General features: G+C 43.5%; 3 protein-coding genes across 4 annotated transcripts in view; 1 reads left to right on the top strand and 2 right to left on the bottom strand.

The window, feature by feature from the left end:
- The window catches only part of LOC118684278 (cytochrome c oxidase assembly factor 1 homolog), a 52,506-nt gene extending 52,087 nt beyond the window's left edge, over window positions 1–419 (bottom strand). The window contains exon 1 of the mRNA XM_036379063.2: window positions 388–419. The gene's annotated coding sequence lies outside the window, so the exon portion shown is untranslated. The remainder of the gene's footprint in view (window positions 1–387) is intronic.
- Window positions 420–4,636: 4,217 nt separating this feature from the next.
- Window positions 4,637–6,339, bottom strand: LOC118695196 (inositol 1,4,5-trisphosphate receptor-interacting protein-like 1). The gene is given in 2 exon segments (XM_036396638.2): window positions 4,637–6,252; window positions 6,255–6,339. Coding segments are annotated over 2 exon segments (1,701 nt in total).
- A 4,583-nt stretch (window positions 6,340–10,922) lies between these two features.
- Window positions 10,923–23,499, top strand: part of BLVRA (biliverdin reductase A) — a 29,475-nt gene continuing 16,898 nt past the window's right edge. The window contains exons 1-2 of one of the 2 annotated variants that reach the window (XM_036406255.2): window positions 10,923–11,031; window positions 22,306–22,401. The gene's annotated coding sequence lies outside the window, so the exon portion shown is untranslated. The remainder of the gene's footprint in view (window positions 11,032–22,305; window positions 22,402–23,499) is intronic. The other variant, XM_036406256.2, reaches the window with a different exon arrangement.

Here is a 23,499-nt window from a genome sequence, read left to right as displayed (position 1 = left end):
CCACTAAGAGGGCCCGAGAGGAAATGTGCTCAGGCTGTCAGGGTCACTGAGCAAACCCCTGCCCGCCTCACGGCACTGCTGCCCTCGCCGCGATGCCACCGCTCGGTGGCCCTGGTCTGACCCCCGCCGCCCTTGCAGGCGCCCGCCGTTCCCCGCAGTCGCTGCGGAGCTGCTGTGGTCGGGCCCCGACGGGACTCCCCCGGTACAAACCCCCTCCCGCCTCTTCCCGCCCCCGCGGGGCCCCGACCGCCCCCCAGGGTCATTTTGCGCCGGACCGAGGCCGCCGGGAGGGGCGGCGGGGCTCGCTCGGGTGCAGCGGTGCCGCCGGGAGCGGCGGCGGGGCCCGCCCTGGCCGCGCCCCGACCTCTGCCGCTCGTCCCCACTCACGGCAGCCGCGGTCGGCGTCGGGCTCACGCGGGCGCCGTGGGGGCCGCCATTGCTGCGGTGCCGGCGGGGCGCGGCAGGGGGCGATGGCGGGAGGCGCTGCGAACGGCGGCGGGCGGGGAACGGTGTTACGGCAGCTCCTGACTCGGAAAGGATCCGCAGGGATCACCGAGTACGACTCCTGCCTCTGCACAGGACAGCCCCAACAGTCCATGTCCCTGAGAGCGTTGTCCAGGCGCTTCTTGAACTGTGCCAGGCTTGGTGCTGTGACCACTTCCCTGGGGAGCCTGTTCCAGTGCCCAGCCACCCTCTGGGGGGAGAACTTTATTCTAATATCCAACCTAAACCGCTCCTGATACAACTCCAGGCCAGTCCCTCGGGTCGTGTCACCAGAGAAAATCAGTGCCTGTCCCTCCTCTTCACGAGGAAGTTGTAGATACTGATGAGGTCTCCCCTCAGTCTTCTCCAGGTTGGACAGACCAAGTGACCTCAGCCACTCCTTGTATGGCTTCCCCTCACAGCCCTTCGCCATCTTGGTTGCCCTCCTTTGGACACTCCTTTAATAGCTTAATATTTTTCTTCTATTGTGGTATGTCATGGCAGCTCAGGGTCTCTCTTCTCGGTGGCAGGGTTGAGGATTTTCTCAGTGTGTACCTCACCCGAGGTGCCAGATGTCCCACAGCCATGGCTTTGGCTGCAGGGCACCTTGCGGGAGGCCTGTGAAGAGACAGATGCAGTCCCCAGCCGGCATTGCTGTACAGGCTTCCCCACAACCCACATTCCCTCAGCTCCGTGCTGCTCATCCACACCACACCTGAGCTTGCTGCCCAGGATCCAGTCTCTTTTGTGGTGCTCTATTATTATTTTCTCCAGGACAGGGGACACCATATAACCACTCTTGTGCAGTCAAAATTGAAAAAAACAACAGTGTCTGTCCGGCAATCCCCAAAGAAAATTCTGGATCTAATCTGGCCATCTGATTCCACACAGTGATATTAATATTTAATTTAACCACTGCTGTCTTTAGCTCATCTTCTTCATTGCAGATTAATCCCTCTCCATTGTTCTGCGTAAGCTGGTGTCCCTGTTGGAGTTTATTTAAGCGAGCTGTCCAGCACTGTCCCTGAGCTCAGCACTTAGGCTGTGGTGTTTGTAAAGTGTGTGTGTTAGCAGTGCTGGATTACATGATCCCAAGCCTTGGCTCACGGTTTTGATTCATCTGAAATTAAACGATGAGTGTACCAATAATGTCAGAGTGTGTTCTGCTGCTGTTCCTTAGTGCATGCTACCTGCTTTGATATTTATTGTATGCATTTCCTGGCTGAGTTGAGTCAGGCATTATTCTCAGCGCTGTTGCCAAGCCAGTTTGTTCTGTTATCCAAGTAGCTTCCAGCTTCTTATTTACACCTTTTGCCTTACTGTTGTGATTTAGTGGAATACTGTCTGCTATTTCATTCTCCAAAATAAAACTGTTTCTCTCATGGCGGGTTTTTAGCAGTTTCCAGTCAACTTCTGCCATCTGGAGCTGATTACATTATTGCATTTCTTTGTTGTTCCCAACAAAAAAAATTGAAAAGTGAGAGGTTTCTGTATTATAGCTGAATTAATATATCTGCTTGCTAGGACTTGTAACACTGCTGGAATTGTGGAAGGTGAGAGTAGGGAGAAACAGTATGGAAAGACAATCAGCAGAACAAAAGGACATACAGATATGACCAAAAAAGAGACAGTGAGAGATACAGAACAAAAAAGGAGTGAATGGCCCAGCCTCTTACACTCCTAAGAAGCCCTATTAAGAGTAGGTTTTGTATGTGAAGCTGCAGGGTTTTTTTAATTCTTTCATCCTGCTACTGTTCTTTTCTGCTACTGTCCCTTCTTTGTGGAAATCAGTTGCTGCCTTTACTTTCAGGGTAGCCTAACTCCTACATATCTAATTGCTCTCTGAAAAATCTATTTCATACATTTCTGACCTGAAGAAAGATTTTGGGCCAGAAACTTGTCTTGAGTTCCCAGCTGTGCCTGTGTTGGCCTACCTACCACTGCTGGCCCTTTTTCCTGGTAATTTTGCAATGATGAAAGCTGTGCAGTACCCATACAATATTGGTGAAGCTTTATTGGTACTGAAAGGTACTTATTATTTATAGATACCCCCTCTGCTATTTCCCCTCTGCTATTTCTCCCTTACAATGGAAAGAGAGACAGCCAGTGTAAGACACCAGTATTACTATGGCCATGCTGGGGGCCATTTGCTGTTGCTTCTTTCTGGGCTGGCATTTTCCCCTGCACACTTGTCACCACCCTAGGGGCCCAAGTCATGCTAACCACTCATTATAGCCACAAATGACTCTAGCCCCAGAGCACGAACGCCCCTGAGGGTGACACCAGGCTGGCCACATGTCCTAGGCCACCTGTGCCTGGGCAGCTGCCTCAGCCATGAGGGATGCAGAGCTGCAGGAGCCCACGGCTCTCTGTTGGGCCGCACACCAGAGCTCCCAGCTCCAGCTGGCAGGGCCTCAGTGCCTGCCCTGTGCCCTCTCACCCGACGGCCATGCCAGGCCCTGCTTGCTGCCCTGATGGTGGCACTCCTGGCCCCAGTGCTCTCCAAGGGCTTGTTCTGGGGCACCTCCCTGCAGCCTTTCAGTTCCTGCACGAGGCCCAGAGAGAGACCTGGAGGGGCTGCTTACAAGGGCCTGGAGGGACAGCACCAGGGGCAGCAGCTTCCCGCTGACAGAGGGCGGCATTAGACTGGAGATGGGGAAGAAATTCTGGCCTCTGAGGCTGGTGAGGTGCTGGGCCACGCTGCCATGGAAGCTGTGGCTGCCCAGTCCCTGGCAGCGTTCCAGGCCAGGTTGGATGGAGCTTGGAGCAACCTGGCCTGGTGGAAGGTGTCCCTGCCCTTGGCAGCAGGGTTGCAACAAGACAATTTCTAAGGACCCTTCCAAGCTGAGCCATTCTGTGATCCTGGGATCAGAGGGGCCAGGGGCACCTGGGCTTAATTGCTGATTAAAACCAATTCAGCAGTGTAAGTTTGGTTGAGTTCATGGAGACTGTTCACGAGCCCAGATTCCCAGTGCATGACATTTACCAATACTATAGATCTGGCTGAGATAAAGAAAGTCTTGCATGCTCCAGATTCTGCAAGACTGCATTTTATTGAAATAACAGCACAGCAGTTTCTTGCTTGCCAGTCATTCATACACTAACTATGGAGCATTAATATGTGTCCAAACAGATAGTGACATGATATTCATACTAAATTTATATTGTTCTATACATACTAAATTTATATTGTTCTATTATCATATTTATTATGATGATTTTTAAATTATATGACATTTTACATATTTAATAAACATTTAATTATAAATATAATTTATTCTGTGTAATTATATAGGAATTAGATATAATTGTTGTTTTATTTCATTTCCATTTTATGTATTAAATTATTGCTTTGTATTAAATACAATATATGTATAATATATATTTTATAAATATATCTGTGTAATAAAAATCTTGCCTCTTATAAATGCAGTAACTAAGAGTATTAATACATATTGCAACAGGTAGTGACATTATATATGTGCTATTTATTTTCATAAAATAATATGACAATTTATAAACCATAACTATAATATGTATCTATTAAAACACATGTGTTAATAAAAATAATTGTAGTTTTATATACACACTATAGTTATATATACATATCTCTGTCTATGTATCCCATTCATTCCTGTCTTTGTCATGGCACTAAAAGCTGGTTCTCTGCCACCAGCTGAAGCCCCATGGGCACATGCATCCAAAGGAGGGCCCCGAGACTCGTGGAGCGCTGGGAACACAAGCCCTATGAGGAAAGGAGCTGGGGTTGTTTGGCCTGGAGAAACAGAGACTCAATACAACTTTATCACTCTCTACAACTATGTGAAAGGTGGTTGTAGTCAGATGGGGGTTGGTGTCTCTCTCCTGGCAGCAGCTGACAGAACCAGAGGATACAGTCCTAAGCTGTGCCAAAGGAAATTTAGGTTGGATGTTAGGAAAAAGTTTTGTACTGAAAGAGTGATAAAGTACTGGAATCGTCTGCCCGGGGGAGGTGGTGGAGTCACCATCCCTGGATGTGTTTAAAAAAAGATTGGATATGGCACTCAGTGTCATGGTATAGTTGAGGTGGTATTAGGGCATGGCTTGGACTCAATGATCTTAAATGTCTCTTTGAACCTAATGACTCTGTGATTCTCTGATTCTATGAGCCCTCCTAACAGTGGCCATAGACCAGCACTCTTGCCAGGCGATGGCGCAGATCAAGGTAGGCTTGCATTGCCTGGGAGTAGGCAGCTGGATCCTGTGCCAGACCGTGGAAGAGGTTGGGTGGCTTTGCCCTTAGTACATCTGGGGGCAGCCTGATCTCCTCTGGAAGCCTCTGGTTGCCCACAATAAAATGCTCCAGGTGTTTCTCTTCCAGAGATATGCGCAGCTGCTCCAGAGCATCCGAGAGCTGAAGCAGGAAGTGTCTCCTTTGCCACTGAGACACTGGTACTGTGTGCAGCAGGCGCATGACAATGGTCTTGATGGAATGGATGGAAAAGTCCTTTCGCGCAAGAACACGGGCAAGGAGCTGCAGGCATTTAAGGTGTGAGCTGTCCTGGGGGGCCTCCCTGGCCATGTGCCTGAAGAACTTGGTCTCTGCCATGGCATAGCTCTCAGGCCACATTGTGCTTGGGGTGTGGGCCCCTCGATACCGGCTGCTGATAAAGATGTCTGAGGCGTGTCGCCGCACCCCGAACAGCACCTTAACCTGGAAGCTTTCTTGGCCGTTGGTCAGCCTGAGGTTGCAGGAGCGTTTGGAGGGCAGCAGCACTAAATGCCAGCTGCGTGACTGGGGCAAACGCCGCCAGCTTGCTCCCACCAGTGTGCAGAACCAGTGGACAGTTTTCTTCACGTCAAGGTAGGAGTCAGTGCACAGCGTGTCTAGGAGGTTGGGCTGCTGAGTTGTCCTCCTGATCACGTCAGGGTGGTGCTGGAAGCACAGCATGTTCATACCCTGGTACTCCCTCGGGCACCTGCACTCCAGCTCCACCCGGACACGGAAGTTCCTGCCAGGCTTCTGCTGGTCAGTGTCACGCTCCAGGTGGAAGAGGTGGCCTAGGGGAGGAGTCAGGGGTACAAGCACCTGGTACAGAACTTCCTCCTCACGGGCAGTCCAACCTTCAAAGGCACTGCCAATACCAATGGCTTGTTGCAGCACCGGGTAGAAAGTCCTACTCAAGGCACGCCTGAGGACAGTTATGAAATTGTCTATCAGGGCCATTGTCCTGTTGCAGCCTGTCTGCAGGTCCTGTACAGGCCACTGTATGCGCTCCTCTAGAAGCCATCTCAGATCATATGCCCATGTCTCATCCTCTTCCTCTTCCTCCTTCTCCTTTTCTTTCTCCTCCTCGCCACTGATCTCTGCCTCACAATTTCTTTTCCTCCACACAAACCATACAGCCAAGAGAAGAACCAAGAGCCCAGCAAGTGCCCAGACCTGCCAGGGCTGCAAGGCAGACCTGAGAAGGTCTCTCCAGGATGCGCTACTCTGCATCAGCACGAGTTGCTTCATCTCCCGCTCCAGCTGAATCCTCTTCTGTTCCTGGAACTTCGCACGCAGCTCCATTCGCAGATGCGTCACCTCATCCAAAACATCACCCATGGGCTGCGGGTACTGGACTACTAGCAAGAACAAGAACCACAATACCCAGGAATCCATGGTCTGCAGGAAGATGGAGAGAAGGCCTTGAGGGAAGTGGGGAGGGAGGCAGCTGGCAGTAGGGGCAGCAGGGACAGGAATCCCAGTGATCTGAGGGCAGGAAGGACAGGGCCCCAGACAGCTGGGGGCGGGAAGGCCTGTCCCACTGTCCCAGCAGCAACAGAAGCACTGTACCATGGCCAAGGCTCTGCCATGAGGGGCTGTCCCTGCATGCAGAGGGAGAACCCAGTCTTGGGTGCAGCATTTCTGCTCTGGCCCTTGTCCCCAGCATGGCCTCCCTGCCACATTTGCACTCACCACTTGCCTAGCAATAGAGGGCCAGTGTTACCTGCTTCTAGGTAACCTGCTTCTAGCTGCCCCCATTGTGAAACGTCCCGATGATGTCACAGGTGCCACAGCACATCACAACCCAGCCAACTCCACTCTTTGTCCCCACCCCAGCTCAGAATGGCCCTGATGTACTGGTTAAGGCTGCTTTAGAGTGAACCTTCTTCAAAGAACTTCCCTTGGTCTTTCTTTTGTCTTTCTTACCAGCTGCCTCCATTGGCGGTCTCATAGATATTCATGTTGGAAGGCACCCTTAGGGTTCATTGAGTCTAAGCCTTGACTCCACACTGGTTGGAGCTACCCTTAAATCTCTGCATCATCAAGGTTGAAAAAGTCCCTGAAGATCACACTGTTCAACTACAAACTTAACACTGCCTACTCCACCAATCAGTCAGGTCCCCAAATGCCATATGCACACAACTTCTAAACCTTTCTGAGGGTGGTGACTCAGCCATTGCCCTAGGCAGCCTGTTCCCAAGCTTGATATCCTTTTTGTTGAAGGAATATTTCCTAGAGATCCAATCTAAATCTCCTGTGGCACAGCTTGAGATAATTTCCTCTGGTCACATTGTTTGTTCCCTGGGCTAATGTAATAAACCCCACTTAGGTACAACCTCCCTTCAGGGACCATCTGCATCTGTCAGGCGCAGATGGTTGAGCCTGTGAAACCAACTCCTCCCAGAGGAGAGAAAGGTGCTGCTTTTACACTGTGGTTCCCATGATCAAATGCCAGTGGGAAAAAATGGGTTCTCGGTGGTCAGAAGTTTCAGGCTGCCAGGAAACATTTCCATGCAAGGAGAACCTTTCTGCCAAGTACATTTCCTCAACTGAGGAAATCCATACCCTTCCAAGCAGAAGGAAAAATCATCACTCTCCGTGGAGAAAATGTGAAGGTTTGTAGTGAAAGTCAGTGCTGGAATGTGCCAGGATATCCATGTGGATTTCACTAACCTGCAAGGCCAGACTGTGAAGATGGATCCCGGAAGCCAAGAAATGCCATCTTGCTCTGGGGCCTTCCATGCCACTGGCAGCACAAGTGAGAGCCCTTCCTCAGCCTTTGCCTTCAGGAAGGCCTCAGTTTGGGCAAAGCCTGAATTCCCCACCTCTCCTGCTAATGACCTCAGGTTCACCAAGACTGTTCGGTCTCAGCCCAGGCAGGAGCAGAAAGAAGCCTTCGCCTGGCTTCACAGGCCCCAGAGATGAGCAAAGATGAGGAGTGTGCCAGAAGAGGCCATCAGCACTGCACAGCAGCTTCTCTCAGCTGTAAATCACAGAAAATTTAAACACTAAAGTTATGGTTTGGGGTTTGTGTTGTGTTTTCTTTGGAGCCTTTTCTCCCACAGGAAACCCTGAGGCATTTTCCATGTTGCATACCTGGATTTGAATGGTCCACTCTTGGTGCTGCCTAGATCGAAGTCAAAATTGTTCCTTTGCCCCTCTCTCTTCTCTGTTATGAAACGCCATTTCAAGGGGTTGTGGGTAACACCATTTCTCTTTTCTCATCTTGTGCTCAGGAACTGGGAGAGCCGCCGATCACCCTCCCCTGCCCCAGCTTGACTCTAAAAGGTTTCTGCAGTAGGGTAACATGGTCATGTTGCCAGTGGCTCAGCTGTCAGCACCAGTGGCAGAGCCCAAATTCCACCACTGCAGGAGCTCTCTGCCCCCCATCTTGTCCAGATCTGGAGCTCATTTAAATGTTGGGGTTTTTATCTAGCTGCCTGAATAAATAAACAATCCTATGGCAAAGGGAGCTTGAGGCTGTAATTTAGGGATCAAACAGCAGGTCGGGACAGGACTGGTTTAAGGTAACTACAGGTGTCATAGAAAGAGGTGGTTGTGCCATCCTGTTTGGCTGTGTACTGTGCCACTTCCATTAGTTTTGGGATCTGATTCATTTGGAAAGAAGGTGGGGTTTTGTTTTTTCTCCTTTTTTTTTTTTTAATTGACAAGATTAATTATGAGAGTGAACAGGTCCCACATCCTCTAGATCACATGGCTGTACAAATAGGAGCATGGTTCCTGAATCCAAGGGCTCTGAGTTACATCTGCCTCTAATCACTCCCATATGCATTCTTTTGCATGTTCTGCTATGCGTTAAGGTTTCCTATCACGTGCTAATGGATTCATTACTTTGTGCTAAGCATACAGTCACGTGCTAGTCATTAACTGTCCCATATGTTAAACTCATTATGTATATGCTTAAATATTGTCTCTCCTGGGCTGCCATTCCTCTTTTATGTAATTCCACATGTATGTTGAAGACCTTCAGACTTTAAACTTCCTGCTCATTAGTTTTGTGTATGATTTGTCAGTTACGTTTTGGAGCTCTTCCTTATTTCAGTTGTGCAACAACTGTAATTAAAGCTGCTAAGGCATAATATGTGCTTTAGCACTTACTAGAGGGGATGGAAAGAGTTATTCGAAACAACCAGCACAGTAATGGCATCACAAACCCTCTGTGGAGTTGAAGTTATGTTGGACCACATAAGTTTTGCAATAGTTAAAACTTCATAACTGGCTCAGAAAATGTCACTCGGGCAAACAAAATGTAGCTGGGAGGAGGCTGAGTTCCTGTAATGTTTCTGATGAGATGTTCACAGGTCAGAAATGAGAAAATATGGAAAGAAGGGTGTGTCACTCAACATCCCAACCTGCAGAATTTTAGAATAATGACTTTAAAGAATCCAGGGATGCACTGGATTTTTAATTTCTATAGGAAGAAGATGGGCTTCTTTTGGTGTTACTACTTTACACAGCACACTACTTGTTTCTGGTAAGATTTACCAGAAACAAGTTGACTTGAGCACATTTGTGTGCAAAAAAAAAAAAAAAAAAAGGTTCTCCAGAGGTATTTTATTTCTACTGTATGTTTCTGTATGTTTGAGATGACAGGGTACAAAATTTTATCCTTTGTACCTGTAGTCTCAATGTAACACAGTTTTAGGTTCTACTATATGAATGCCCACCATTGTCATGGTGTAGAAAGATCTGTGGAATTCAGACCAGCCTCATGTCATACATTGTTCATTGCAGGAACTACTGGCTTGGGGGGAAATATCTGTACCCTCACTGGCTTTTATCTTCCAAGCCCCAAAAGGAGCAGCTGAAAGTCCTGTTGCATGTAGATAAGAAATGGCAAGTAAAGAGGCTAGGAGTAAGATCTTGGTAAAAGGTGTCTTTCCTAGGAAAAGCTAGTGCTTATGCATAGTATGTTGTCTGCCAGGAAGCAATCCCAGTAGAAAAGGAGGCAAATAGTCTTGAGTAAGAACTTGTTGAACACCTGGCCTGGGCTGTCCTAGCAGCTACTCTCTGCATGCCTCCTGCTTGGGCAAAGCCAGGCACAGAGTGATTTCTTTCCCACTTGGCACTCTTGAAATTCCCAATTTCCTGAGCACAGATTCGTCCTGCAACATAAACCCTATGGCTGCAGCTGGGCAGACACAAGCACTGCTGATGTACCAGTGTCTGCAAACCACTGCAGGAGTGGGCTCTAGGAGAGTCTGGGGTTGTTGCCCCTAACATGGACTCCTTACCTGGTGTGCAATGCCAATTCACACACAGAGGAGAGGAATCTCTATTTCTTTATTCTAGTTTGTGCAAAGTAAGGAGCTAGTGGTAACCCACAAAACACTAGCTCCCTAATCACCAAAACTTTACATTATTTATACGTTTTAGCAAACAAAAGTATCAGTATTCATTGGCTAGAAGTTGCATAGTTTTCTCATTAATTAGTATTATATCTTCTTAGCTCAGTTTGGTCAGAGCATGGTGCCGATAACACCAAGGTTGTAGGCTCAATCCCCATATGGGTCACTCACTTCAGAATTCGATCTCTTGATCTTTGTGGGTCCCTCCCAGTTCTGAATATTCTGTAATTTTAGTGGTTAAGTGATTCTCTCACTTATGTTAATTACTCACATGTTCAGTCTCCTCCTCTTGAGTCAGTGGGTTTCTAGACTTTGTGGCCTGTGAGTCAGTGTTTTCATTCTCCCCCTGCCAAAATCACCTTTCACCCAGTTGGCACTTTAGACTGATGAGTTGCCCCTGTTTATTCCTCCTTCTGGCCCTATCTTGGGCATTCTGCCAAGCACCCTTGTGGTCTGTTACTTCAGTATTCCATTGCGACTGACTTCAATACATATATGATTCTAAGTCCCTTTTTTTCTATTCTTTCTCAACAGCTGCAGCTACTGAGGCATATTAAGTGTACAAACAGGGTTTATTGATATGTAGTTAATCAGTTTGGAAACCCAGCATCACAGGGACCGCTGCGCTTAACCGGTGGGGGTCTTGCCGTGGTCCCCATGGAGATGCTAGCCGCTTGCTAGCCCCCTGCAGCTTTCTGGGTGTTTCCTGAGAGGAAGCGCCCAGCCTGAGCGCCTGCCCCAGCTGCCTCTGCCTTCAGCCCGCCCCTGCAATCCTTATTGGATTGCCGGCCGAGGGGGTGTTGCCGCCGCGGCAGGGACGGGGCGTGCGGGCGCTGATATGCCGGGGCTGCGGAGCGTTGTGTAAGAAGGAGCTGCAGGAAGCTGAAGAGCATTAAACGGGACCACGTTTCTCCTCTGTGAGCTGGAGAGGTTAGTGGCTATTACTTAATCTCTGCCAGCTGTAATTAGGATTTGGAAGCAGGCCTTTCGTTTTCTGTTCCTCGCCTCCCCGGGATTGCTCGTCAGCGGCGTTTCCCCCTCGATTGTGGAGGATTGGGGGAGTCCTGCAAGTCACGTTGTCCTAGCTGCTCCAGAGACACCCTCCAGACCAAAGGGGACGGGCCACTACCTGGGGAGGGGGAAGCAGTGAGAAAGGAAAAAAGGGAAAAGCCCTTGGTTTGGAATAATATCCAGGTGGCAGTGAAGCATGTAGATGATGTGGAAGTAGCCAAGTAGCATCTTCGAGTGGCCAGGGCACTGCATAGTGAGAGTGTGAAAGGTCATGCAAAACCTTTCCTACAAACTGAACTTGTTTTTAGAAGTGCTGAGCTTCCTTCCAATATTGTGAAAATCCACGTTTACTGTAGCTATTTGATGCTCCCTTCTGAAACACCGGACCATCAAGCAGGCTGTACCTCAGTTTACCCATGTGTAAAGTGAGAACGAGTATATTTTCCTTTTGTAAAGGGCCGTGGTGGGGCCATATTTCAGACAGCTTTTGGTGGGAGAACGGTGGTTCTTGTGTTCTCAGATGTGGTATAGAATCCGTGCATAAAACACATTGACACTTAATTATGTTCTAGTTACAGCTATCATTTATCTCTAGTAAAAAATAGAAAAAAGGTGCATGAAGGGCTCAGTCTACACACAGTGAAAAGACAAGTTCAGCCTTTATATAACTCCTGTCATTCTGCTGAACTTTTGTGTTGAAGCTTGTTAAAAAACCCCAAACAAACAATGTTAATTAGGGCAACAGTTTAATGAACTGATTTTGTGTGAAACCAATTTTTTCCAATTCCTTGCATTGATTTGCCAAATTAATTTTTGTGGAATAAAGATAGTCTTTCAGCTGTTGGATCTATGGTTACAGATGTGAACACAGAATGACATTGTGCCAAAAATCAATAACATAGTGTTTGAACATCTTTCTGTCATTTTTGTTGATAAATGAGAAAATGAAGACAAATATGTTTCAATAATGTAAATCCAATTTGTAGTTTAATCTTGATATTATAAGACCAATGGGTTAATATTTTAAATTATTTTCAGAATATATAAGAAAGCCTTAGTTAGTCTTACTAAAAACTGTCACAAGCAGTGCATACCACTTAGAGAGTAATTATTAATAATTAAATTATAGCTAAATATTATTAATATAATAATAATTGATAGTAAAATACTTTATAATTTCTTACTATTGGATCAAGACACTTCCCTTATTTGGGAGTGCTGATTTTTCTGGACTCCTCTTCCTGGGTTTACATCTAATGGTCAAGAAATTTTTTTACTGATAGAAATCTCTCAGTTTCTTCAAAGAGTGAACTGAGTTACTGTTTGTGAAGAGCTGGAGTTTAATTCAATGAAGTATGGTTTGTGTTATTCTTAAAGGACTGGCAGTGCTTATTCTGTAGAGCTAAAAAGGAGACTCAACCTTTGTCATTTTCAACTTCTTAGTGCCCTCATTATTTTCCCAGTTGTGCTGAGTGTTTCAACACCCACTCCTCACCCCCCCAAACCCAGTGGGCCAAAAAGACCACCGCATTAAGGTCTAAGCTACTTCATTTTAAATGTCAAAGGGCAGACTTGTTTGTTTTTTTCCTTTTGTCATGAAGAATATCTGCTGTATCCACAGACTCTGAAAACCAAGCTCAGCAGAAGAATAGGACCACTTTGCTCTCTGGACTAAAAATTAACTGGCATTGTCAAAACAAGTGAAGCTAAATGAATAAATTAATGGTCCATTTTCAAATTTAAATGGGAATAATTTTCCATCTTACACCATGGTGTCAGGACTTCAGTAAGATGCAGGACTAGAACACACATTGGCATTTTTGCTTTTCAGTGATGACTCTGAGTCCCCTGAGTTTGATCCATCTTGTAGAGGGAATATGGTACTCTGTGTTGTGCAGATTAGTTGTAGGAAGCTTCAGAGGGTGTTTGCCATTACCACTACTGCGGTCCACTGAAGCTGTCTCTGCACTGCCATCCTTGGCTAGGTAAGCAGAGTCAGGCAACAGGAGATAAAACTAAACAAGGTTGGGAGGAAGTGGAGGAACTAAGAGAGTTTGGATGGATGTAGTAGTAGGACAATAATGCCCTGAGGAAGGAGTTCCTGTGTTTTACACAGCGGTACAGCAACATCAGAGTATACAGGATTGTGGATAACTTTCACCTCGAATTTTCAGGCAACCATAGATTTTTTGAAACTTGCAGGTAGAGCTCAATGTGTCAAAATAACATACATTGTGCTCATAGTGCACCTTATTAAGCGAGGCATTAAAAAGGTTTCTTCACTGAATGGGGAAGCATTGGGCCTTAGGAAAGAAAACCAGTCTGAGAGCCAAGGCACTCTTGCAGTTTAATCCTGTAGTTAAAAAAAAACCAAACAAACAAACAAAAAAAACCACAACACCCAAAATCAACAAAACCCCACTCTGGATAATCCATGCCCTGTTGTAACTTAGCAGAACAAAGGTTGGTGAGGAGCTGTCTCACACCTCTGGAGCTGGCCTTGAACCTTGGCAAATGTTCTCATGCCTGCAAAGCCAAAGTGTGGGACTTAGATCTTAAAACCTTATAAAATAAGTGCAACTATAATAAAAAAATAAATTTACATTTGACTTGTTTCCTCTCCACTCTCTAAGCAAAAAGAGCTTTGGCTTCTTGTCTAACTGAACTTAAATGTTTCTTAGACTAATGTTTGCAACTCAAACAGTGCTAATAAGAAAACATTGCAGAAAACCCACCTGACTGGGTTTTCTGCAATGTTTTCTTATTAGCACTGTTTGAGTTACAATAAGAAAACGTGCTAATTAGAAAACATTGCAGAAAACCCACCTGACTGGGAAAGATAATGAAATGCATTTGCTAATCCTGTTCCTCCAGATGAGTACAACCCACCACTTTAACAACATGAGTGCAACAATTAGCATAAAATAGATTTCTACATTTTTAAAATTTTTTTTTCCTTATCATGGCTTTATTAACCAGTTAAAAGGAGTCTCTTTGTGGCAGCTAATGGTCATGTTGTAGTAACTAACCTAAATACTAATTTAAAGGCTGCACAACACTGGCTAATAAAATGAGAGGTTCTCATGGCTCAAGTAATGTTACTGTGTTTATTAACTTTCCCTCTCAGTGAAATGCGTATGTACAAAGTCATCTTTATCATCTAGTCATTACCTCTGCTCTGTGAATGAGAAGAGAGAAAAGCCATCAGAAAGAACATGGATTATTGAATAATCCCCAAATAACAGAAAGGACGTAGTAGTACAGGATGTGAGGGGTAAGGTGAGACCACGGTCATTCTAGTGAAAACGTCATGGGTGATTCTTTGCTGTGCTGGAAGCGATACAGCTTTGTGACCCTTTCTGTTGCTAGGGAAAGCAGCCCTTAGTCGGTATTCACTGTCTTTTGCAGGCTCTGACACGGATTAGCAGCAGACTGGTTAGTCTGTTATTTGGTGATGAACACAAAGTAGCTTGCTCGTACTTGTCTTTAATTACGTGATTTTTCTCAGCACAATTGTCTGCAGCTAGAGGTGGGATCAGCATGTTGGTAGAGATCTTTCTGTGCTTAGTGTTTGGTCTTGGTGACAGAAGATGCAAATATGTGCAGAGGATTGAGGTTGGAGGGGTGTGGTTTGTTTATTTGTTTTCGTTTTGTTTTTGCCATTAAATCAGATTCATAACATTTGATTGGAGATGGCAGATTAATTCCTGGTTTTTGTCTTCCTCCAAAGCTTTGATTCTTTAGTGGCAAAAATCTGTGAAGAACTCAGATGCTCAGATTGAAACATGGGTAAGGAGGAATTCTGTACTGTTGATAATTCACTGTTAAGTGATGAGGCATAAACCAGAATGGTACACTTCTGGCATTGGAGGGCATCATGGGCTTAGTCTGCTTTCATTCTTGTTCAGTAAGACAGAGGTAGGCCTGGTTTTGGTAAGTATAGACTACTTAGATTTGCAGTCCTGGAGTGCAGTATCTGTTAAAAACAGTCCCGAGGCATCTGAGATGTCTCAGGTTTGTCATCCAGAAGTCAGGATAACCAATCCCAGCAGTTATGTTTGCCCTAGGAAATGTGGTTTTCATTTGGATTTTTTTTTAAGTCTATTTTACATTTACCTACTTGCTTAGAGAAGTGAAATAGCTATCCATACATTTAGCCCAATATTTACAAATTAAGATGTACTGCCTATTCTTATATGCCTGGCATCTGAAATGAGACCTTAAGGCTGAGGACTTTTGAATAAATATTTTCAAAATAAATAGGTCATTTGCCTGACTCTACATACTGCTCAAAAATAATAGTCTTCTGTGATGTGTTTCCAACCCAGTCCTTCTTGAATAGATCCTGGTGACAGCCTGACCTAGTAATATTCACAATAGAGATATAATGAAGATATAGGAAAAGAACCATAAAAATAGCTGTATTATATGATAAAATAAAGAGGGCTTAAAGTGTCTGGTCCTTTGTTTTAGTGTAGATAAGAGCTTCCTTTCTCCTCTTGCCCTGCAAGAGGAGGATGTGGCCATGTAATTCTCTGGCTGCTCTGAGCCCAGTTTTTCTGATAAGGCTTCATCATAGAGGATACTGCTTTCAAGGACACAGCCTTAATTCCCTGGTATCTTTGAAGAAGGCTGAATTCTGCGCCAGGGAGATGGATGAGGCACCTTTTTTCCTTTTTTTTTTTTTGTGTTCATGTACTCAGGCAGAGAGAGCACCTTTGAGAAACAACTGCTGGTCTGCTGCATGTTACCCATCCCTGTTGCTTGGGATAGCTGGACCTTCCTACCATCAGATGGCCTGTAATATCAGGAACAAAATTTTCCTCTCTTAAAGCACAGGAAGGAAAGACCTCCTATCTTAGGTGCTCTTAAGTTATCAACTCCTAAGGAAGTGTGAAGGTGTGGATAACTCCAGAGTTCAAGTTTCTTTTGGTTAAATGACTACTAAATAGGATGCCAACTTTTGCCCATGGGATCTCATATGGCCATACTGACAGATGGCCTTTTTTATCAAGAGAATCATTATGAGCAGGAAGAACTGATGAAGTTGCCAAGTCACTCTCCATCATATTTGGAAAGTCATGGCAATCAGGTGAAGGCCCCAGTGACTGGAAAAAGGGAAACATCACACTCCTATCGGGGGGTTGGACTAGATGATCTTTAAAGGTTCCTTTCAACCCAAACCATTCTGGTGTTCTAAGAAAAAGAAGTGCGAAGTACATTCCTTTACTGTGTGCTCATGATTATTTTTATTATCCAGCTCCTACATGATCTTAATTTTGCTTATATGCCTATCTGGAATAAACTTTCCTATTCCAGACTGCAGAACAAATCCATCAGGACGAAAAGCCATCCAGCCTTATAGCAAGTGTAGTCAAATGGCTTGTGATCTCTAAGTTTGACTCAAGCTGTTATTTGGCCACACTTTTACGTTCTTTGTCTAACTCAGTTTGATCCTAAACAAAACCAGTGGGATAGATTATTGCAGATAGTTGTCATTCACATTTTCTCGGCTGCTGAGGTTCTGCTTCTGCCTTTATGTACTCAAGTCTGACCATGGGAGGGAAGAACAGAGATTTATTATCCAATGTCTAAGATGGGCATATATAAAAGAGTGACAGCTTACAGATGTCCACCTGTGCTGTTTGTGTTTATCATATTAATGTAAGGTGCCTTGGTTTTCCATTTCTAATGATAAATAAAGAAATTTTGTGTTTAAAACTGGTTTTGTGGAGGGGCCACAGTTATGCCTGAAATGGCTTAAATAATAAATATTAAGCTCACAGTTTTCTTTCCGGAATCCCAAGATGCTTTCTTGAGTTTAATTAGCAGAAGGTAAGAAGGGAAGAAGGGATTTAGACAGACATTTTAAAAAGGAGCAAGGCTGAATAAAGTAATGAGCAGGGTTGCTGTGACATTTTAGAATTGCATTTATGTTACTATTGGCAGCACAGGAAGGTGCTAGTTCCGTAAAGCAACTCTCTTCTTTTCAGAACTCAGTGGTCTTTTTGGGTGTTTAAAGGAATCATGCAGTTAAGGACATGAACTTGAGGTGGGGACAAAGCTCTTCTCTTATGAGAGTAGCTGTTAAATAATTTCACCAGAATATTGCAGAAAAAACGAGATATGGGTACAGTCTAGTAAAATCAGGGCAAAAGAGGGAAATGTTTGCATTATGTTTCAAATGGAAGCATTCATTCTTGGAAATCTTTTACTTCCATGATCTAGTTATTTCTCTGCCTCTTTTAAAAGGTATATTTCCCTCTTCTGGCGCCCAGAGTGTTGTCTGCTCCTGAACCTTTGCAAGACCTGTTTTAGCTATTTCAAAATTAGGTGCTTGTGCAGATCCTGCCTGTGATAGGAGGTTATCCATTTTATAACAGCCACAGTTGTTATAAAGTAATTGTCCACATTGATTTGACAGAGGAAAGAAGAGTGATACTGGGTTCTCTTATCCCAATTACATGGCCTTGTTGGTTCTGAGTAAGTTGTGTATTTAAAATACTCTTCTGAACAGACAGCTTCATGAAACCTTCTAGCTCACATCTTTGAAGGCAGACTGTAAGGAAATAAAGAAGGCAGGGGTGGTGTTTAAGTCTATCACCCAATTATAGTTGTTTTTACACAGATTTTTGGAGAGGGTCTTTGAAGTTGCCAGCAGCTTCACTGGTCCTGAACTGATGAGATTTAACAAACTATGTAGAAACTATGATGCCATTTATATCCTGGCACAATCCATCCTGTACCCTTCTTCAGCTAGTGGCACTGTGTGAACTCAATCATCAAATCAGTTTACAATTTTTTATGAGTTTTGTATTAATTGTGCATTCAAGTTCAGGAACTGAAATATATGTTCATCTTTATTTAGACATGTTTTAAATATAGGTAGCTTTAGAGTGGCTTTAGCCAAATAGAATCTTCTATTTTGCTTGAAGTTGAACCAATTTGATGACAGTTTTTTGGAGTCCTTTTGGAGACTTTATAAAACAATAAATCTGGTGATGGTGAATCTGTAAAGAGGCAGACAATTGTAAATAGGACCCAATTTGTAGGTTGTTCTTTTGCTTGTTTATTAACCCTGAGCATGTCAGGTTCTACCTTGTCACGCTTGAAGGTTCAGGTTTTGGCATGCTCTGAGCTGACCGACTGTACAAAGCAAAACTAATGATATTTTAGCCATCTTCGTGGCATACAAAGCTACATCTCTTCTTGCAGGAATCGCAGGTTTGATGTGGATAAACCTAGGAATTGGGAGATGTGGGGTTAGCTTTTGCATAGTTATACACAAGTAAAGCGTTGTTCTTCCTAAAACACTTTGCATGGATCCTAATGTGCAGTTGCAGTGCTGTGGGAAATATGCTTTTAGAGGTTTTCTGTAACCTTAATTTTTTTTTGGTTTTTTTTTACCTTTTTATCAGGTTTTCGGTAAGATACTAAATACCCCCTCTAGTGGCTGATAACCTCGGAAAAAGTGTTTGCTTTCTCAGGACAAATTTAACAGATGAGTAGCACTTTGCAACTACTTCACTGTTAAAGCACATCGAATTGCAGACTAACTCTTCAAGAGAGAGAGGCTGGCCTTTGTGATTCTTAAGTGTTGTGTTGCCCATTAGGATGAAAAATACTGAGCTCTAAAGTTAGGAGGGATTAACTGCAATCATTACTCTTCATTCAAAACCTTCTGGTTTTCCCTGCTCTCAAGAAATTTATGACATTGATAGATTTCCAAAAGGTAAGGGGAATGGAGAGCAACCATTGCATTTTGCAGGCCCTACTGAGGGGTAGACTGATAAAATTACAGAGGTGATAGGACATAATTTTTAAGATTACAAGATTACGCAAAAGTTTATCTATTTCCTAAGTTATCTCATTCAATCAAGTTATTAATGAAAAAAAAAATTACATTACCCTCTATTTTAGAAGAGTTGGCACTTTTTTCTCTGGGTTAGGGAATGAGAAAGTCGGCTAAAAAAAGTACATTTGTCTGACTAGCTAAATTCTGTGTGTATATTGTTTTCTTTGAAGAGAGTATGAGGCAGGCCTTCAGTGATATGAATTGCTGTCATGCTAGCAATGCAGGCAGAGGGTTTTATCAGCCATGGTAAGCAGTGTCATTGTAGTGACTGCAGTGTGTAGTTGGAGTGCTTTTTTCATTTGGGGAATTCTCAAAATAGCTCAGCCTGTTAGAGATCTAGGATGCAGTGACCTTTAGTGGACCGGAAGATAGGTATCATCTATTGGCTTGAGTCCATAAGGATATTAAAAGAACATACTTGTAGCTGGAGATGTGTTTTGTTCTTGTGCATACTAATATTACAGTCAACAGCAAGAGGTCTTTCTCAATGGGCTTGTAGGAGTATTCTCATTGAGATCAATGGGATTACTTGTGATTAAAGCTAGGCAAGCATATAATTCCTTTTAGGATTTGGTTTTCAGATTAATTTAACAACAAGAGAAGGAAAAGAAACCTATAGTTTTGTTGTTTGTTGTAGGGCATTGTTTTATGTAGATATTTCAGTGCAAACTTCATTTTAGATGTCTGATCTGTGTGGGATTTCCTGTCATGAAGAAGAGAGGTTGTACTAATACCTACTTCTCACTTTGCACTTATTATCAGTAGGTCTGAGAGTGCTTTACAGAAGACAGAGGTTCCCACTGTTCTGGAACTGGGGACTATAGGGAAAGGGGGTATGATTTGCTTGCCTTGGATCAACCAGTGAACTTCTGTGAGAATGTAAGGATACAGCCTGGAAATACAGCTTTCCTGCTTCTGCCCAGCCCAGATCTTCAGGCCCTCTGAAGAAGAAAGAGCTTGTAGAAAGGACTGCAGTAATTGGCAGGAAAATGCAGGGGCAGATGTAGTAAGTGTGAAAATATTTCAGAACGTTTTTCTGTATTTGTTCATCATCACTTTCAGTTGTGTTATAGCAAAAGGTTGGAAGCCTCTTCTGACATCAGAGTTTATCTGCAAAGCACTTGCAAATCTATCAAGTGAGGTGGAGAAGCCTCTTCTCTCAGTGGCTGACACAGCGAAAACAAAATGAGCAGTGTAAGCAAGGGAAGGGAATGGGCTGAGATTCTTGGGCATGTCTCATGGGCTGTCCTGTCATCTACACCTCTTGTGATTAGCTCTGAGCAGTTTTCCCAGAAATGAAGGTATGGATAAGTAGTTCACCTTTTTTTTTTTTTAAACACGAAAAGCACTCAATTTTAAACAGTGTAAGAGTAAGCACTAAACATCAGTTCCTTTGCATGACATAGGTTTAAGCAGAGTCTCAGACACTTAGCTGTGCAGAGACTACTCTGGGGCTTCATTGCTCTACAGGGAAGCTAGGGGACATTGTTCATAGTCCCAGGGACCTGGCAGAGTTCAGCTTCATGATAGTCTTAGTGTTTATGCAGATGTTAAGTCAAAAATGTGGTGAAGGATGTTTCATGCTTTTTTTCCCTTTTTTGAGTTGGTACCATTTTTAGCTTTATTTGGGGTTATTTTCTCAGGCACAGATCGGTAGTGTAGCAATACTGTTGTTTGGTCACCTGGAAAATTAGGATCTGTGAATCACTGATAGCTCCAAAACACTCCATTCTCTTGAATGGACTTTACTGCAAAATAATTACTTGCTGCTTGTTAAAATTCTCTTCTCTTCAAATTCACTTTCAAAAACTGTTACAGAACATTAAAGCCTGAAAGAAATTTTGGGAACATTTTGTGGCTTTCTTTGCTTTAGGCATATGCTAAGTAGCCACATAAAAGCAGTCTTTTGCTTAAAAAGTAGCAGTGATGAGGCTGCAGTTATATGCAATTGTTTATTTACCCACCAGAAGTTTCACAAGACATTCTGCAGTTCAGTCCAGAGCAGTTCCTGGAAACTTATTATAAGTAACAGTTTAATTTTTTTAAGGAGATATTTTTATAAAATAAAAACTGGAGTCCTTCATGTCTGTCTCTAATTTTTTAGGTGCCCCTAAGCAGGCTCAGTACTTTCTTGGATAGTTTCAAACTTAGCAGTGTATGTATATTGAAATGTAATTTGAGTTTCAAACAAAATGAATCTGACTGAAGATAGGTCCCAGAGATATGTAGAGAAGCTATTTTAAAAGTGTTTTTCCCCTTCAGACTAGCAACCAAATCTGTATCATAAAGGATGACTACAAGCAAGAGAACAGGACAAAATGATCATTCTTAGGCATGCATAGACATCACAGAACTTCTGTTTCAATCCTCCATAGTGTGGAATATGTCACATATTAAAACCAGATCTTCAGATTTTTTCAGTACTTCTCATGGTTTTATATTACTTGTGTGGGATGATTTTGCTTCAAATATGGAGCTGCAGGCTCTGGAAAGCAGCAATGTGATGGGTGTCAGTATCACTGCATACTCTGGGGTTAGCAGAACTGTGTTTAAATAAAGGTTTTCATCCTGCTCAGGTATTAATGCTGGAGACAGCATATCTGTTACAACTGCTGTTCTTTATTATCAGCCATCTGCTGAATAGAGTAAAGGTGCTTGTTTGGCAGCTTAACACAGCATCTGTCCATATATCAATGTAATTATATCAACTTTAACTTTGGCAGTCAGCTGGAAAACCATAATTTAATCGGTGAACCTGCATATAAATGTAAAACAATGCAGGTGTATTGTTCAAGGGGCATTTAAAAGCCAGGAAGAAAAGTTCCCCTCTGGCTGTTTCCAAAGTACAGTGGTGCCAGTTAGTATGAGAGATTGTTTTCTGCTGGCAAGCTCTGTGAGCATTGGTGCCTTGAAGTTCTAACTCACTCAGCAGAGCTGGTGTGCCTGTCAGAAGGCTTTGGCTGGGTTGTGATAGCCAGAGACATGGGTGGGAGAGATGAGGAGGTGCTGGCAAGGGTAGATAGTTAAGTCCGTAGCAAACAGCTCTCAAGGAAAATCTACATGGTTGCTCTGTTATTTCCAGGTGCTGCAGTTTTCCTCTGAAATGTCAGAGACTGTAAATGGTCCTGGCAGATTTTTGAGAAAATTTCTGATTCTCATTTTATGTACTATTAATGGTTTGAAGAGAAGGGGTGAAGAGCCTTGGAGGTTACCTTTCTGGCTGTCTTTTTCTTGAAGAAGACTTTACTTTTCTCTCTAGGTTGCAGTAAAAGCAGAGCAAAAATAATCCATCATGCTAACTAAATTCAAACAATAATTTTTTTGCCTTTTTATTTAAGATCTTCAACTGGGAACTTTTGGAGTGTCTCCTTCTAGAAGGTACTTCAGCATATACAGAAGTTAAAGTGTGTAACTGGTTTCCTGCAGAAAAAAAGGTATTTATGCTTTTGAATAAGCTGCTAATTTGAGTATTTGTGAGTGTTTCCTTGGTGAAAGGAAACATTAACAACACTAACACAATCCACTCTGTTCAGCTTCTGCTTTCTATGCTCTGGGCAGATGTTTCATGCTAAGGGTAGACAATGAGAGCAAGATGTGGTGTACCATGTACAGCAGGTACATGTACCACAGGTTGTAGCATGTACCAGCACCCTGAGATACAGCATCTGCCAGGTCTCTGGGTATTTGAAATCAGAAATTTAGAGCTGAGAGAAATCTCAAATTTTCATCTTGATGATTTTACTGTGACTGCTGTGGTCAGTCTGGTATTTCCCTGTAAACTTCTGTTGAGGGAGGTTCTGTGACCCTCATCTCAGGGCTCTGCTGCAGTAAGAGAGAAAATATTTTGTATGATGTCTAAACAATAAATTCATCTGAAGGGAGCTCTGGAAAGCTTCCTCAGTCTGTTACCAAAAATCAGTAAAAATAAAAACTTCTTCATGCCAGTGTAGCATCATGAAGCTGCCATTCTTTATTTGGCCAGATGCACGAGGGGATATCTCCTCCAAAAATCAGGCATGCTGAATACAGAAGAGGTCCTGTTTATATACAATATTTTACATATATATTCATTGATTTTTTCCCAGAATAAACATACATATGATAATAATTTCCCAGAAATCATTCATATATTTTCCCTCCCCTTTGGATACGTGTTCTTTTGTCCTGGAGTCTCTTTGGTGGTCCCTGGTGGTCCTTGGCAGCAGTATTTTCAGATTAAATACTTATCTGTGAGGTTTCTGCTACTTTTAAGATGCATGTGGTACTTGAACATGTACACTTTAAAACACCAGGCTGAGATTGCTTCAGGAAAGCCTGCTGCATAGTGTTATGCTATTACCTGTGACATTAACTATAAAATATTTTGATTTCTGATGTGAGTCACTCATTCATATTTGTGGGAACAAGAGTTTGTAAACTGCAGGGAATATGCGGGAGGCTTACTGAAATTCTTTATATATCATGGGAGAAGGTGCTTGTACTCATTCTGTAACGTCTAGACATGCCATGAGAAATTTTCTTGAAGGGGAGAT

Source organism: Molothrus ater, chromosome 1 (genome assembly GCF_012460135.2).
Source record: "Molothrus ater isolate BHLD 08-10-18 breed brown headed cowbird chromosome 1, BPBGC_Mater_1.1, whole genome shotgun sequence".
NCBI classification, from domain to species: Eukaryota; Metazoa; Chordata; class Aves; order Passeriformes; family Icteridae; genus Molothrus; species Molothrus ater.
The sequence above is the reverse complement of the archived record's forward strand: the minus strand, read 5'-3'. Positions and strand labels throughout refer to the sequence as shown.